The following is a 15,474-nucleotide window of genomic DNA, read 5'->3' as shown; positions in this document are numbered from 1 at the left end:
AAAATGACATAAAAGTAAGTACTGAGATTGACATACAATGAATAATTCATAGAAAAAACAATCAAATGTTAAACAAAATACAATTTTTTTACAAAATTATCACCATTCAAAATCAAACATTACATTGTTTGCACTCTGCAAAAGACAAGTTTTGATGCAGTTTTTAAACCTAAACAATTTCGCAATTTCTTATGCACGAAGATTGAAATTTGAGAAGATTCTCTCAAGTCCAGAAGAACTAGCAGGCATTGCCATCAAGGAACAAGCAAGTTATAATAATTGTATATTATAATAATTGGATTGTTGCCATATAAAATTATGTCTTGAAAAGAAATTTTTTTTTTTGAAAATAGCTCTATTCAGTTAGGTTACGAGTTAAATGATAATAATTACTGAATTTCAGAGTTTAATACAGTAGAACCTCGATTATCCGAGCTAATTGGGAGTGCTAGTACCTCGGATATCAGAAATCTCGGTTAATCGGAACTGTATCAAAAAACTCGCCGCGCTCGCAAATACAACACCTTTTGAAATAAAAAAAAGTTTTTTAAATGATAAAAGTAAACATATATAAAATTATGCTTGGCAGCTCAACAAATTTAAAAAGGAAATTAACTACTAGTAATAAATTTTAAACAGAAAATAGAATTTTTTTCTTAATTATTTTTAAAATTGAGCTAAAAGATTTTTAAAAATAACAAAAATCTGAAGAAATTATTTTATTTTTTATGAATTTAATGTACATTAATTTGTAAATTTTGCATTACCATTTCCTAAAATATTCTGTTTCCTTTGTTGAAAAAGTACAGTCCGATAACACATAGCGCCTGGTGGAAACAAGGCATTGTTTGCCACTGTTGGTGCTGTAATATTTTTTGGAAGTTGAGTATTTTCGGGGGCAGTAGAGCCGGGCAGTGAACTAAAATGCGTGGTCATTTTTTAGGGCTCATTCCACTTAGGAAAATTTGTCATAAAAAAAACTACCATGAAAAAATTATCATAGGATATTCCTATGAGGTTTTGCCTACGGTAAAATTTTGCCATACACCTTTGCCTTCTACGTATGGCAAATTGTTGCCATAAGTGTATATGGGAAATAATAATTGCCATAAGTATGTGGTAAAAGTATATGGTAAAATGTTACCAAAAGCAATGTCTTCTAGGAATATGCTATGGTAATTTTATGTATACCAAATTTTTGCCATAAATTTATAGTTTTTAAATTATTTACTATAGTTCATTAATTATGGTTTATTAATTTATATATAGAACAACAATGAACAAGAGTTATTGAATTACATAGACCACTTTTCGCAATGATTATACTACAAGACTATCAGGAAAAAAACATACTTTATTATCGGCTCGATTAACAGAAACCTCGGTTAATCGAAACTCTGTTAATCAAGGTTCTACTGTATAATAAACTAAAATCTAGTATTTATGTTTATTATTACATTACTTTATTCTTTATTTTATATAAATATTTGATATACTGCACTCTTTATATTTAATACAAACAAAATAATATATATTTACAAACAATGAATTAAAAAGTTTGTTACAGTTTCATTTTTCAGTTTACTTGAACAAAATGTCATTAGACAATTACTACAACTAATATAGACGTTTTTTTAGTTTCTGCCAGTTTTTGCCGGTTTTTACCGGTTATAAACAGTTTCTGCCGGCAAAAAGCCAACCCTGAGGGTCATGCCCTGGCTTTGTTGTTTGACGGTTTTGTTTTTATCGATATTGACTAATGTACAATAAAAAGAACAATTGTCAATGAAAAAAAATCAAAGCAATGTTATGCACAATTAGAATGACTGCATTTTCTAGTAAACTCCAAATTGTTTCACAAAAGATAAATAGGTAGTTATCATACAAATTAATATGTGATCATTATATATTTTCAAATATTCAATCTATTAGAAACATTGAAATAAATTAAGATTATTTCTTGAAAATCAACGGTAAATTTCATTAAAAATATTTAATGGTGATCGATATCTTTTCTTGATAAAACAAACAGATTTTTTTAGGTGCAATCGACTTACTTTACTTTAATAAAATATTAATTATATTTAGTGTCAATTACATGGAAGTTTTTAATTCATTTCAAAATTAAAAAAAGACAAGTCATTAGCGTGTATTAATAGCCTTATTATGCAATTTAATAATTAAATGTACAAAAAATAATTTCGACTAATGTTCTTCTGCAGGTTGTATCGATATCGATATTGACTAATGTTCTTCTGCATCTATAGGTCCATCGATATATAGAATTTAGAGTAGTTACAGGAAAAATTTTGAATCGATGGACAGATTTAAAAAAAATTTAAAATTCGTTTAGATTGGAATTTAAAATATATTCGATAGAAAATTAAAAGAAGAAGAAATAACATTTGATTTGGAAAGAAAATATATTATATTCAGTGCCAAAATTAATTTCTGCTAATGGTACAAATAAATTAGCGATAAAATTTCATTTTATTTTTTCAGTAATAAATTAAACTAAAATAAGTGAGAAAATAATAAAATATGTACTGCAAAAAAAAGAATTTTTCGAAATTGAACAAAAATGTGTCAAAATACTTTGGAAGCAAATAATAATCGAATTTTAAAAAAACCATGCGTTTGAAATTGAAACCACATATTCTCATTTTTGAACAAAACATGTGGTATCAAAAGTGAGGGGGAGAAGGAAATGAATCAACAATGTACGGGGATAGTTAGAAGCTTTATATAGCTGCTATTGCAATGACACATCATGACATGCATTTCATTCGCTTGAACGTTTTTAAGATAAAGCGAAATAAGCAAAAAGTGAATAAAAATTTACCGGTCTGATTTGATAGATTCTTAAGTGATAGGTAGAGATAGAAATTATAATAGTTATCGTATTAGAGTGTATATATATTTCAACAAATAAAATAAAAATACAATCAAATTAGATTTTTTTTTTCAAAATGATATCGTTTTTTTGATAAAAAAAATTACTTTATTCTAATGAAGATCTTCACTCAGTAATAAATCGAATGACTAAGTAATAAAAGGCATTGAATTCGCAATAAGCAGTTATAGTTAAAAATTATTATAGTGAGTTCAACTTATAAAATGAAAAGTATAATTAAATTGGAATTTTAAAAAAAGAAAAGAATAATCATTTTTTTTTCAAAAAGAAACGTTATCTGCAAATAAAAAGAAAAATCACTTAGAATTAATGCAATGAATGAATTAAATTTTTACTTTACTTACATAGTGATGAATGATGGCGAATGAAATGATGAAACTTATTATATTAAAAAGATATCGTTATAATTATCGTTATTTTAACAATTACAGAATTGATGAATAGCACAACAAATAAAAAAAAATGCAATCAAATTGAAATTTAAGAAAAAAAACTTTCTCAAAATGAAATCTAATCTTTGATAGAAAAATCACTTTCTTCTAATGGCGCTCTTTACTTGGTAGTAAGTGAAATGACTACGCAATAAAACATATTGAATTTAGAAGAGATAGAAAAAAAAGATAAATAATAAAAAGAAGGTATTCCTAAATGACGGCAATTGTGCCCAAAGAAATCGCTCTGTCCATAGCAAATGCTTTTGATAAATAGCATCTTCTTTCTTTTTAGTCCTAAACATACATTCCCGTAAATGGAGCAATTATGGAAATTTCACTCGTAAACTATTCACCTAAATTTAGCGTTCTATTTTTACTGTAAAATATATCGACAAATCATACTTCTCAGAGAAATATTTTTTACTTTAAAATTTCAGCAGCATTAAAGACATTACATTAAATGGCCTATCATATATAAAAACTTCTGACTGTTTTATTAAATTTTACGATAGAAATCCTTTCAGCGCTTATTTTAACATATTTCTGGTGATTTATGCAAAAAGCATTTTTTACGATAACTTTTCATAAACTGGGGGACAATCAATCACAATTTTTTATAACGTTTGAGAAAACTAAAGGTTATCTTGTTTGTTCACTTAAAAAGAGATAAATTTTATCAATTTGAAGAAAATGTTATTTTTAATTAAGTTTTACGTTTACGTTTTTCATGACTTAAAGTAGAACTCGGTACTATTTGCAATTACTTGCGACTTTCATTTCTTTACTACTTTTAGTTTTTTTAACAGTCATGCATAATTCTGAAATATTTAAATCTGAGCAATTATGTAAAATAGGTAATATTATTAAAATATGAAATCGCACAATTTATGCACCCTTTTTTAAAAATATTATGTAACTCAGTCCATGACATCTTTATATTTCATCCGATTTACTCGAAAGTTTAAATATGGGAAAAGTTTTAGCATTTTTTTTTCTATAACAGAAACAAATAAGTATTCCACTTCGATAAGAGAAAATTATTCAGGTGAAATGTTTTAATTTAAATGTGCATGATAGAAAAAATTATTCAGAATAAATGTTTGGTGCAATTCCATAAGATTCATAACGTAAATATATGAGTGTACAAAATGTTAAATTTAAAGTAATCTAAAACATCAAAATGTATAATTTCAAATTATAAGATAAAATGTACGAGAAATTGAATTTTTGTCTTAATATTGAATCCTCTTAAGTTTTATTTTATTTTATTTTAGTTTTGATTTTTCATTTATACTTGGCATTTTGTGATTTAAATTTACATAATAATGAGGTAAGAGATAAATACTGCTTTGTAAAAACTGAAGAAAAGAAAACACGATTGCTGAACATCCTTCAATAATAATATGTTAGAACTCTGATAGAGCTTTTTCACTGTTCTGTGATAAATTCAAGCTACATCTGGTTACATGTTAAAATAAATAATGAAGCGGATGAAATGCTTAATTATATGAATATTTTTGATATTATTATAATTGCATATAGCCATGGTGGCACAGGGGATAGAATCTTTGCCTTCCAATTAGGTGATTTGGATTCAAATTCTGGTCGGTCGATGGGATCGATCGGTCGACGGAAATTCAGGTCGGTCGATGACTGGTCGATACGAATTCCGCACTCGGCTTATACCGACCGTAGTGCTGACGTAAAATATCCTCAGTGGCAGACGGATCTTGGTTTGAAGTCCCATTGCCGTCAGACTAACCGTGGGTGGCTTTCGAGGTTCACCTCTCCATGTAACGCAAATGGTTAGTTCAATCAAAGAGTCCTCCACGAAGGCAAAATCTCTCCCAAATCTTGATCTTGGAGTTCCCTTGTATTCTGGATTGAGTTCAAAATAACAAAACTACGGAGTCAAACATTTCAAGCAGTAAACTAAAAATTGAGTCAGCTGTTCTAAGACGGTTATAAAATAAAATATATGTATTGTTTAAAGTGAAACATGTAATTGAATGGCCAGGATAGTCAGGTTGGTAGATCCCCGCCGGCCGAAGACTCCCCGTGTAGTAAATGGTGACTGATGCACGTTAAATCTGTTGAGTCGCAAAGGCCTCTATGTTCCCATAACAAATTAAAACCTCTGGGGGTACTAATTCAGGAGTTTCCTTTTCTTTTGAATTGGTTCAAAACTACAAGGCTACGGAGTTGAACATTAGAAGTCGTAAACCCAAAAATTGGGTCGGCTGTTCAACGACGGAAATAAAATAAAAACATGTAATTGTAGGGTCAAGATAGCCTGGTTGGTAGGGCACTGGGCCCATGTCCAAGAGTTCTTGGTTTCGATCCCCGCCGGCTGAAGACTCCCCGTGTAGTAAATGGTGACTGATTCACGTTAAATCTGTCGAGTAGCAAGGTCCTCCATGTTCCCACAACAAATCAATACCTCTGGGGGTACTGATCCCGGAGTTTTCTCCGGGATCTTCCGGATTGGTTCAAAATTACAAGGCTACGGAGTTGAACCTCAGTAGTCGTAAACCCAAAAAAATTGGGTCTGCTGTTCAACGACGGGCATAAAATAAAGTAAAAAAACATGGAATTGTATTATGTAAAACATTGGAATAAGTTAGAACACAATGCATTTTCACTCCTATTCTGTTCAGATTTTTATTTTTCTCCATTCTAATTCTTAATTTTTTCGTGATATATCTAGCGATTTAAGTAAATAATTTGCGAAATTCTGCACTAAAATCTAATAATCGTATAAAAAATGACGTATAAAAAATTATGAATAATAAAACATGTGACCATTTTTCTTAAATAACAACCTAAATTTTTTATATAACTTGTATTACTTAATCAAACTTTGATTTTTAAATTGTTTAACACATTGCAGCAGACAAATGAATGCAAATAAATTATTATTAATCATTACGTTTTAAATACAATGATTTATGCTTTTCTTCTTCATGGAATCTCGAAACCAATTATTCTTCAAAACACGAGTTTACAATTTTGTTAAATCAAATCATTTTTAACGCTCTAAACACAAAATCCCCTCCACTTCAGCATTGCTAAATTATCTTTCGGAGCATGAGATGGAAAATCCCTTCTAGAATTAATCTAGCATGAATAATCAGATTTGTTCTGTCCTGTTTGGGTAGACACTTAACATGTTAGATGGAGGAAAACACTCTTGTTAATCTCAAATAAATGAGAGGATGTTTCATTTAAATATCACGTAGACACGTCGATACTTTCTTTTTTACTTTTGAAAACATCTTTGGACAATTTATTCGTCTTTTAAGCCTTCTGCTTTTTTGTTACTGTACGTGACAGATTATTTTTATGGGTGGTGTTTCTTTTTCTAGAATTTAATTATTTAATACAAATCCATTTCTTCCTATGGCTTATTTTTTCATTATATTTTAAAGGGTGTTTTGAAAATAACCTTAGAAAAATAATTATGGAAAAAAGAAGGGTAAAGAAATGTACGGTTTGTTGCGTTTTAATTATGATATCATTTATTTATTCATTTCAAGTTTCAAAAATAGTTACGAAATTTGTTAAGAGATGGGGATGCTGATTGTGAAACTGTATGTGACGTTGTTTTCAAAATATAGCTCATTTACAGCAGCGACATGGCATAGTTATCATAAAAACAAAGTTATCAGACAACAATTAAAAAATTTAATTTGGAGTCTGCAGCAGTGATCACTAATAACTAAAAACAATGTTGCAACAGAAATAAATGCTGTTTTATTGAATAGTGATTTCTGTTGAAAAACTTTATAAGCACTTTGCTAAATTGAGGAAAATAAATTATCTTCAGCAAAACGCAGTTCTTTTACTTTTTAAACGTTTCTTTTTCAAATTATCGAACATTTTTAAAAATTCTGATATTACTAGCATTAGTGAATGTGAGCCCTTTATGCTGAAATATTTTTTACAGTGCCCACTTAGGTTAACAGTCGTCAATTCAGGCTTTATTAGAGCAGATTTTCTTACCATTCTTTCAGGGACACCATACTAGGTGGGCCAACGTTGCTCCTACAGTAAGAACCGATAGTACAGAGAATGAAAGAACATCCATGCCTTGTCCGGGATTCAAATCGAGAACCTTTCTGATGCAATGCTGGTTCCCTCACCCCTACAAAGTCCGGTTGGCTAATGCTGAAGTATTAGGCTTCCAGTTTCGATTCGAATCCAGAAAACTTCATTAAGTTGAGTTGTTCGAAGTTCAACTCTAAGGAAGATTCTAAATATTTAACTAATCCGCATCAAATATGACTATATATATATGACTATAAATATGACTATATGCCTCTATATAGTTTAAACAAACAAATGACAAGGAGACTTTAACAATTATCCAGATAATACTGGGGTGTTTTACAACAGCATCAGCACAAGGTAAACAAAAAGTATTTTAACAGTTTCATTGGTACTTAGCATGAAGCTGTCGACCCACTGGGTAATGCAGAGATCTCCATATCATTCTCTTCGAGGATGTGTCGTTTTAAGAACCCTACATTCCGCACACGCTGTCATCCTTTATTGCCTAGAATAATTTTCGTATATAAAACGAAAGGTTAAAGATGTCTCCTTTATTTCTTCCGTTTTATGTTTCTTCGTTTACGATACTTTTACTTGAACACTAAGACACAGCCTGTAGGCTGTAGCAACCATCGTAAGGAAGAGCTTATATTTTGCAGAAGGAATCATAAAAGTATCTTTATCATACAAGTATCAGTATTTTTGCTTTATTATACCTTCTTTCTTCACTTATTTTTATTATTTTTAATAATTTTTTTTTGGCATGGAAGTTATTTTTTTAGTTAACACAGTAGTCGATCGTAATTTTATCTCAAATTGATTAAGCGCTATATTTAAAAGGCAAATCTAATTTTTTTTAAAGAAAAATATTGATTAAAAATTAATTTAAAAGCTATTTTAAAAAACAGAAGAGAACGAAAAGTTTGAGACGAGGTGTTTTTCTGTTCTAAGTTTTTCTGTAAACAAATGGTCTAAATGATATAAATTGGCAATTCGTAACTTTAATCATTATTCATGTGTATAGTAACTAATAACAGACTTGAAAATTTGTAAGTTGACAAACATCAAACAAGAATTTAGAAAGTAGAAATCAAAAGTCTCCAGAGGAGTCAGTCTTCCTGAACTTATATTGAAATTTATCAATTTAAGGAAAGAAATATAGCACATTTTTAACACTTCGTTGCATATCTTTTTTTCCTTAATGGCTGCGGCACACCGTCTAATCCTTCTAGAGTATACTGTGGGATTTTCGCCTATTCCGACTGAAGATATTGATTGATTTCTGCCATTGAAAATTGGCCCCTTACCCCAAATTTGTTACATTGGATTAAATTCAGATGATTGACTCTATCTATCCACCAGTCATCTTTTTATAAGCATAAGGTAGGTTGTGGATTTCTAAAGTATTTCATAAACATGTTGATCCATGGTTCTATCGAGGGGACTGACGTCGTTATGATGGAAAGCTCCCCAGGCTATATGTTAAACTAATATGTTACTGTGTTTCACTGTTTGTCGTTTTTACCGAAGATCAATTTTGGTGCCTTTTTGGACGACAAATAGAACGTCGGCCATCATTTCAAAAAATTGAATTGAAGTACTCCAAAGGATTTTCGTTCAGTCTTAAGTTGTCTATGATCATCCTTGTCAAATTTCAATCCATTAATCTTGTTCCTTGTCCGAATAAAGGTTTTTTTTGCAGTATTTAATGCACACAATTCAGCTGCATAACGTCTTGACGTCTTATGGTGTTTTTACTCTTTGTGAGTTCATTTTCGATGGCCATCTCTTAGAATAATTGTTTAGTGCTCTTTTGTGAGCCAGCAACTGACTTTAATCGGAATAAAGCATCTTGACGTTGAGTCGCTTTTCTTGGAACATCTTGAGCACTTTTTCCTTCCTTTAACTTTTTTACTGTGTGACTAACAGTTGATTTAGGAATTCCAAACTTGGCGATAGCAGAACTTTTTCACAAATACTTAACTTATCAAAAGCCGAGTGGGCAATGGAATGTTTTTCTTTTTCAGATGTTCACAATGAAGCTTATAAAATAAACACTATAGAATTCTAATGCTTTAAAGATTCAGTAAATGAGTTTCGCACACAACGATGTAGCTATACATAAAGCCAATCTGCCTATCTGCGCAAAGTTATCAAAAGTATAAAACCATTTGCATACCACTTGTATTGAAAGAAAAGCACGAAATAGTTACTTAAAAAGCAAGAACTGGTTTAGAGTCCACATATTTTGAGGAAAAATAGTGTTTTCTAACCATTGAACTAAAAAAGTAGTTTCGTGTGAGAAATTATTAAATGTATTTAAACTTAATATTAAAGACATGAATTATGTTAAACACCGTCTCAAGACTTCTAACTGCAATTTGTCAAATTCTTGGTCGGTGTTTGTTAAATTAAAAATTCCCAAATCTACTATTAATTGCTTCCCATTTCGGATGACTTAAGTTACAAATTACTAATTAACATTATTAAGACATTTTGCTTGATGAAAAAATTAAAACCACAATTACTTTTCGCCACAAAAAAATTTGCTCACTACTGTGTATTGAGATCTGGTAATCAAAATATATTTCTAATCATGAATGAAAGTTCATCGGAATACCCCGAGAGTATGATCCTAAACTTTGAAGTAAAAAATTCACCGTTCATTCTCTGATCAAACGATATGCGAATTCACCTTTTAAGAATTCACTGATGCATGTTTCGCATGACCTGAAATTTGCTTTCGCCATTAAATCATAAATATCTCAAAATCAAAATTTTTAGCCTAGATGAACGGAATTCCTAACAAATATGCGAACTAGCTTGCTTAAAATTTTATTTTACCGCCGGGTAAAACACTCGTACGAGAAATACTCGAATCGAAAATTATTGTTAAAAATGTGTTATTAGTAAGTTTTAGAATATTAAAAAATAAACAAGATTCTATGTATATGAAGTAAGCGAAGATAGCTCCTTTGAGATACTAATACTTTATTAAACATATTTACATTTATATACAAGTTGGTTTGATTTACAAGAAGCATCATCACAGCAGGTGATGAGAGAAATACTGACTGGCTGTCATGTGCGTGCTGGTATTTATACAATTCTAATATGATGACGTCAGAACTCTTATTTCAGTTCACTTCAAAAATAAGTAAAAACACAATTGATTAAAGACAAACAGATAACAATATGAAATAAACTTGATTTTACGATGAGCGTCGAACCTATCACCACACAGTATCCCCCCAGTGACAAAGTCACGATACCAATAATGATTGTTTAAAAACAATCATAAAATACAAAGTAGTAAATTGAAATATATGTCTTAATTACGAAGAAAAAAATTTTAACTTGGAATACAATTAATAGATACAAAATATTTAGATGCTTTTATATTCCATACTCTTTAACAAAATATTTTGGGAAATGCACACGGCGACCAGATTTTGTAACAATTGGCTTTTCTTCCTTTGTTGGAGATAATTGCTTTTCGACCATTGGAATTTTATTTATTTTTAATTTCTCAGATATTTGAAAAGCTGGTTTAATTCTATCTATTGAGACAGTTATTTTCTTACCATGAAAATCAATAATAAAGGTTTTTTCAGAACGTTCAATTACCCGGTGTGGTCCAGTGTATGCAGGGGATAGTGGAGGACGAATTTTATCTACTTTTAAAAATATATGAGAACAAGATTTTAAATTAGGATTAATATAGAACTTATTTTTACTGTGTGCTGATGCTGGTACAGGACTTAATTTTCTCATTGCGGCCATTAAATTTGTGACATAATTTTCTGTTACTGGTGGAGATAAAGAATTTGCGTTTAAAAGATCCGAAGGTAGACGTAAGGAAGTACCATAAACAAGTTGTGCACAAGTTGCATTAATATCAGCTTTTAAAGCTGTGCGAATACCTAATAAAACAATTGGTAAAATTTCGGTCCATTTATTATTTTCCTGTGCTATTATAGAACTTTTAAGTTGTCTATGAAATCGTTCTATCATTCCATTACTTTGCGCATGATATGAAGTAGTATGGATGTGGTTACTGCCTAAGATATTAGTGAGATTTCGAAAAAGAGTTGATTCAAAATTTCGGCCTTGATCGGTAGTTATAGTAACGGGTGTGCCAAATCTAGAGATCCAACCGTGAATAAGTGCTTTTGCGGTGGTCTCGGCAGTCATATCCGTAGTAGGGATAACTTCTGGCCATCTCGTGAATCTGTCTATTATTGTAAGGCAGTATTGCTTACCTTCAGAAATAGGAAGTGGGCCAATAAAATCCAGATGGATATGGGAAAATCTGGCGTCGGGTTGAGCAAATGTACTAAAAGGAGCTTTAGTGTGTTGAAAAACCTTAGCTCGCTGACATTTCTCACAAGAACGAACTTTATTTTTAATATCCACTTTCATGTTGGGCCACACAAATCGTTTAGAAATTAAATTCGTAGTTGAATATATTCCAGGATGAGAAAAATAATGTAAATTATCAAAAATAATTTACCTGTATGATTTTGGAATAAAAGGTCTTGGATACTTAGTTGAAAAATCACATATTAAATTAACATCTTCCAAAGAAAAGTAATGTTTTTCTAATTTTAAAGATGAATTATTTGAATTTAATATTTCTTTCAATTCGGAATCTTCATTTTGTTCCTGTTCTAGTTTTTTAAAGTCTAGAATTGGAGGTTTTGAAATTGCATTTATTTCTATTCGCGATAGAGTATCAGCAACTGAATTAGATTTTCCTTTTACATGTTTAATATCAGTTGAAAATTGAGAAATATAATCAAGATATCTGAATTGGCGTGGGGAACATTTTTCAGGTTTTTGTTTAAAAGCATAAATTAGAGGTTTTTGGTCAGTAAAAATAGTAAAACTTCTACCTTCAAGCATGTGACGAAATTTTTTTATTGACGCGTATATTGCCAATAATTCGCGATCGTATGTTGACCAATTTTGCTGACTTTTATTTAATTTTGTAGAGAAAAATGCAATTGGTTCCCACTCATTATTTTGATATTACATTAAAGAACTGCCGATTGCAAAATCAGACGCGTCAGTCCACAGACTTAAATTAGCACCAGGTTTAGGATATTTTAATAGAGTTGCATCGGCTATTGCTTGTTTTGCATCAGAAAAAGATTTGTTTGAAGTATCGGTCCAAATTAACGGTAAATCAGATTTTTTTGATGATTTGTTAGATTTCTTAATATTTCGTTGTCCTTCTAAAAACTTGGTTAAAGGTGATAAAATATGAGCTGCATTAGGAATAAAGCGTCGATAAAAATTAAATAATCCTAGAAATCTACGTAATTGAGTAATCGTATTTGGTTTTGGAAAATTTAGAATTGCATTAACGCGATCACTTAAAGGTTCAATACCTTTTTCGGAAATTTTGAAACCTAAAAATTGTAAACTATTCTGACCAAATAAGCATTTAGAGGGATTTATTGTTAAACCAAAATACTGCAGTCTATCAAAAAGTGATTTTAAATATTTTACATGCTCTTCGGGGGTTTCGGAAGCTATTAATATATCATCTATGAAAGCGTAAACGTCTTCCAAGCCTCTAGTTACTTCGTCAATAAAGCGTTGGAAAGTACTGGCTGCATTGCAAAGTCCGAATTGCATACGAGTACTTTCGAATAATCCGAAAGGAGTTATTATTGCAGTTTTATGTACATCTTCATGGGCTATAGGTATTTGATGGAAAGCTCGAATTAAATCAATGTGAGAAAATATTTTAGTTCCATGTAGTTCACTAGTAAAATCCATTATATTAGGAATTGGATATTTATCTTTAACAGTTTGAGCGTTTAAAGCTCGATAATCACCTACTGGACGCCAGTCCAAACAATTTTTCTTAGGAACTAAATGTAAAGGTGATGAAAAATTACTTTTGGATGGGCGCATGTGGCCTAAATCTAACATATGTTGAAATTCCATTTTTGCTATTTTTAACCTATCGGGCGCTAGACGCCGAGGTTTAGCAAAAACTGGTGAACCAAAAGTTTCTATATGATGTACAACATTATGCTTAACAATTTGGTCTGAGCAAATAGGTTTCGTTATTTCAGGATATTCGTTTAACAATTTTTCATAATAATTTTCACCAAGAACAGTTTTAATTGAAATAATGTCAGAATTTTTAAAAATACAATGAGAATTTAAATTAGTAGTAATATCATTTAAGCAACGTTTTCTAATATTAGGTTTAAGATTAAAATAGTATAAAAAATCTGCACCTATAATATGATTAGTTATATCACAAATATAAAATGGAAAATTAAACTTTCGTCTAAGACCGAAATCTAAAGTTAACAATTTCTTACCGTATACTTTTATGATGGTATTGTTCGCAGCTTTAAAAGTCTGAATAGGAGAAAGAGTTTTTTCTTTTTTATTTGCTGGAATAATTGAGCAGTCACTTCCGGTATCCACTAGAAATTGTTTGTTAGTTTGTCTATCTCTAACAAAAAGGCGACAATTTGTTGGAGGCAAGATGTTAGTCGCATTCACTCTTGCCTTTCTTGGTTTTTCTGGTAGATGCAGGGTTTGACACACTTTCTAGCATCAGATTTAAATTTCCGATGATAGAAGCACATTTTGGAGTTTCGATGTGGAGATGAGGATTGGCTTTGACGATTACGAAACTGTGCATAATTCCGGTTGCGAGACCTGCTGCGAGTCCGCAATGCAGCTACTTCTTTTCGTAGAGCTCTAACTTCTTCTAAAAGTTCAAAGGTGCATTGTTGGTTTGAAGAAACTTCGCTAACTTCACTTGAAGTTGACACTTCCATTACTTTATCAGCGATTTCTGCTGCTCTAGTTGAATTTAGTGAAGGGATTGCGGCCAATATCGACTGAACATGCTGCGGTAGCTGATTTAGAAATAGTTCTAAAAGTAGTGAATCTGAGATTTTGTGGGATTCAGCTCTTCTCTGCATAGTGCGCAAGAGTTCAGTAGGCTTTCTATCTCCTAGTTGCTCTCCGGAGAGTAAACGTCGAATTTCCTGGGACTTTGTTTCCCCGCAGCGTGCAATAATTTCTTCTTTCAGCTTTTTGAAAGGATCTTCTGCGTCAGGAGTTATAATGACGTCCCTTACAACTGCGGCTACTTCAGGAGGTAGATGGGCGAGGCAGTAGTTAAACTTTGTTTTGCTTTCCGTAATCGGCTTCGGTGTCGCAAGCTGGAAAGTTGCTTCGACCATATGGAACCACAGATGTGGATCAGAGATATTGAAGATAGGAATTTTTACTGCAGATGATTCCGCCATAGTTGCAGTTTCCTATTAATCCAATGACCAAAAACAGGAAAGATCAAAAATAAAAGTTACTTGTCGTCAGACATCCGGGTCACCATTGAGGTAAGCGAAGATAGCTCCTTTGAGATACTAATACTTTATTAAACATATTTACATTTATATACAAGTTGGTTTGATTTACAAGAAGCATCATCACAGCAGGTGATGAGAGAAATACTGACTGGCTGTCATGTGCGTGCTGGTATTTATACAATTCTAATATGATGACGTCAGAACTCTTATTTCAGTTCACTTCAAAAATAAGTAAAAACACAATTGATTAAAGACAAACAGATAACAATATGAAATAAACTTGATTTTACGATGAGCGTCGAACCTATCACCACATATACACTAAGAAAGAAAGTATGGTCCAAACTACCAGAATATGATAAAATATACTGTGTTTCTATATATATAGAAACACTGAAAAGCTCGGCAATTGTTACCGAAGCGTGTTTGTAATGATTATGGTAAAATTAGCAATAATATATGGTTATATGTGATAAAAATTGGTAATTTTTTCATGATACTTCAGAATATAGCTATTTACTTTTGTATTTTGTATTTTTTAATAAATATGTGACAATAAAAACTATAATTTAAAAACCAGATTTTTCTGTAAACTTTACTATATGAACGGAAAAATTACCAAATAAGTAGTTTTATCGTATATTTTAATTTTATTAAGCAGAATGTACCCTTTTTATTTAAAATGTCATTACCATGCATTTCTTTAATTTTATCAAAATTTCTTACT

At 30.9% G+C, this 15,474-nt stretch overlaps 1 protein-coding gene across 1 annotated transcript; it reads right to left on the bottom strand.

Annotated features, from left to right (window-relative positions):
* Positions 1–12,980: 12,980 nt before the first annotated feature.
* Positions 12,981–15,060, bottom strand: LOC147816593 (uncharacterized). The gene has a single exon (XM_087168448.1). The coding sequence runs from the start codon at positions 14,685–14,687 to the stop codon at positions 13,926–13,928; it is 762 nt and encodes a 253-aa protein (XP_087024574.1). The 5' UTR covers positions 14,688–15,060; the 3' UTR covers positions 12,981–13,925.
* Positions 15,061–15,474: the final 414 nt, after the last annotated feature.

The sequence above is a fragment of the Parasteatoda tepidariorum genome, chromosome 1 (genome assembly GCF_982258835.1).
Source record: "Parasteatoda tepidariorum strain Cologne lab strain chromosome 1, Ptep-v5.0, whole genome shotgun sequence".
NCBI classification, from domain to species: Eukaryota; Metazoa; Arthropoda; class Arachnida; order Araneae; family Theridiidae; genus Parasteatoda; species Parasteatoda tepidariorum.
Note: the sequence above shows the minus strand (reverse complement) of the source record. Positions and strands in the feature narration are given on the sequence as shown.

Excerpts from the sequence above, each read along its gene's own strand:
- LOC147816593 (XM_087168448.1), bottom strand. The coding sequence starts at position 14,687 with ATGGCGGAATCATCTGCAGTAAAAATTCCTATCTTCAATATCTCTGAT.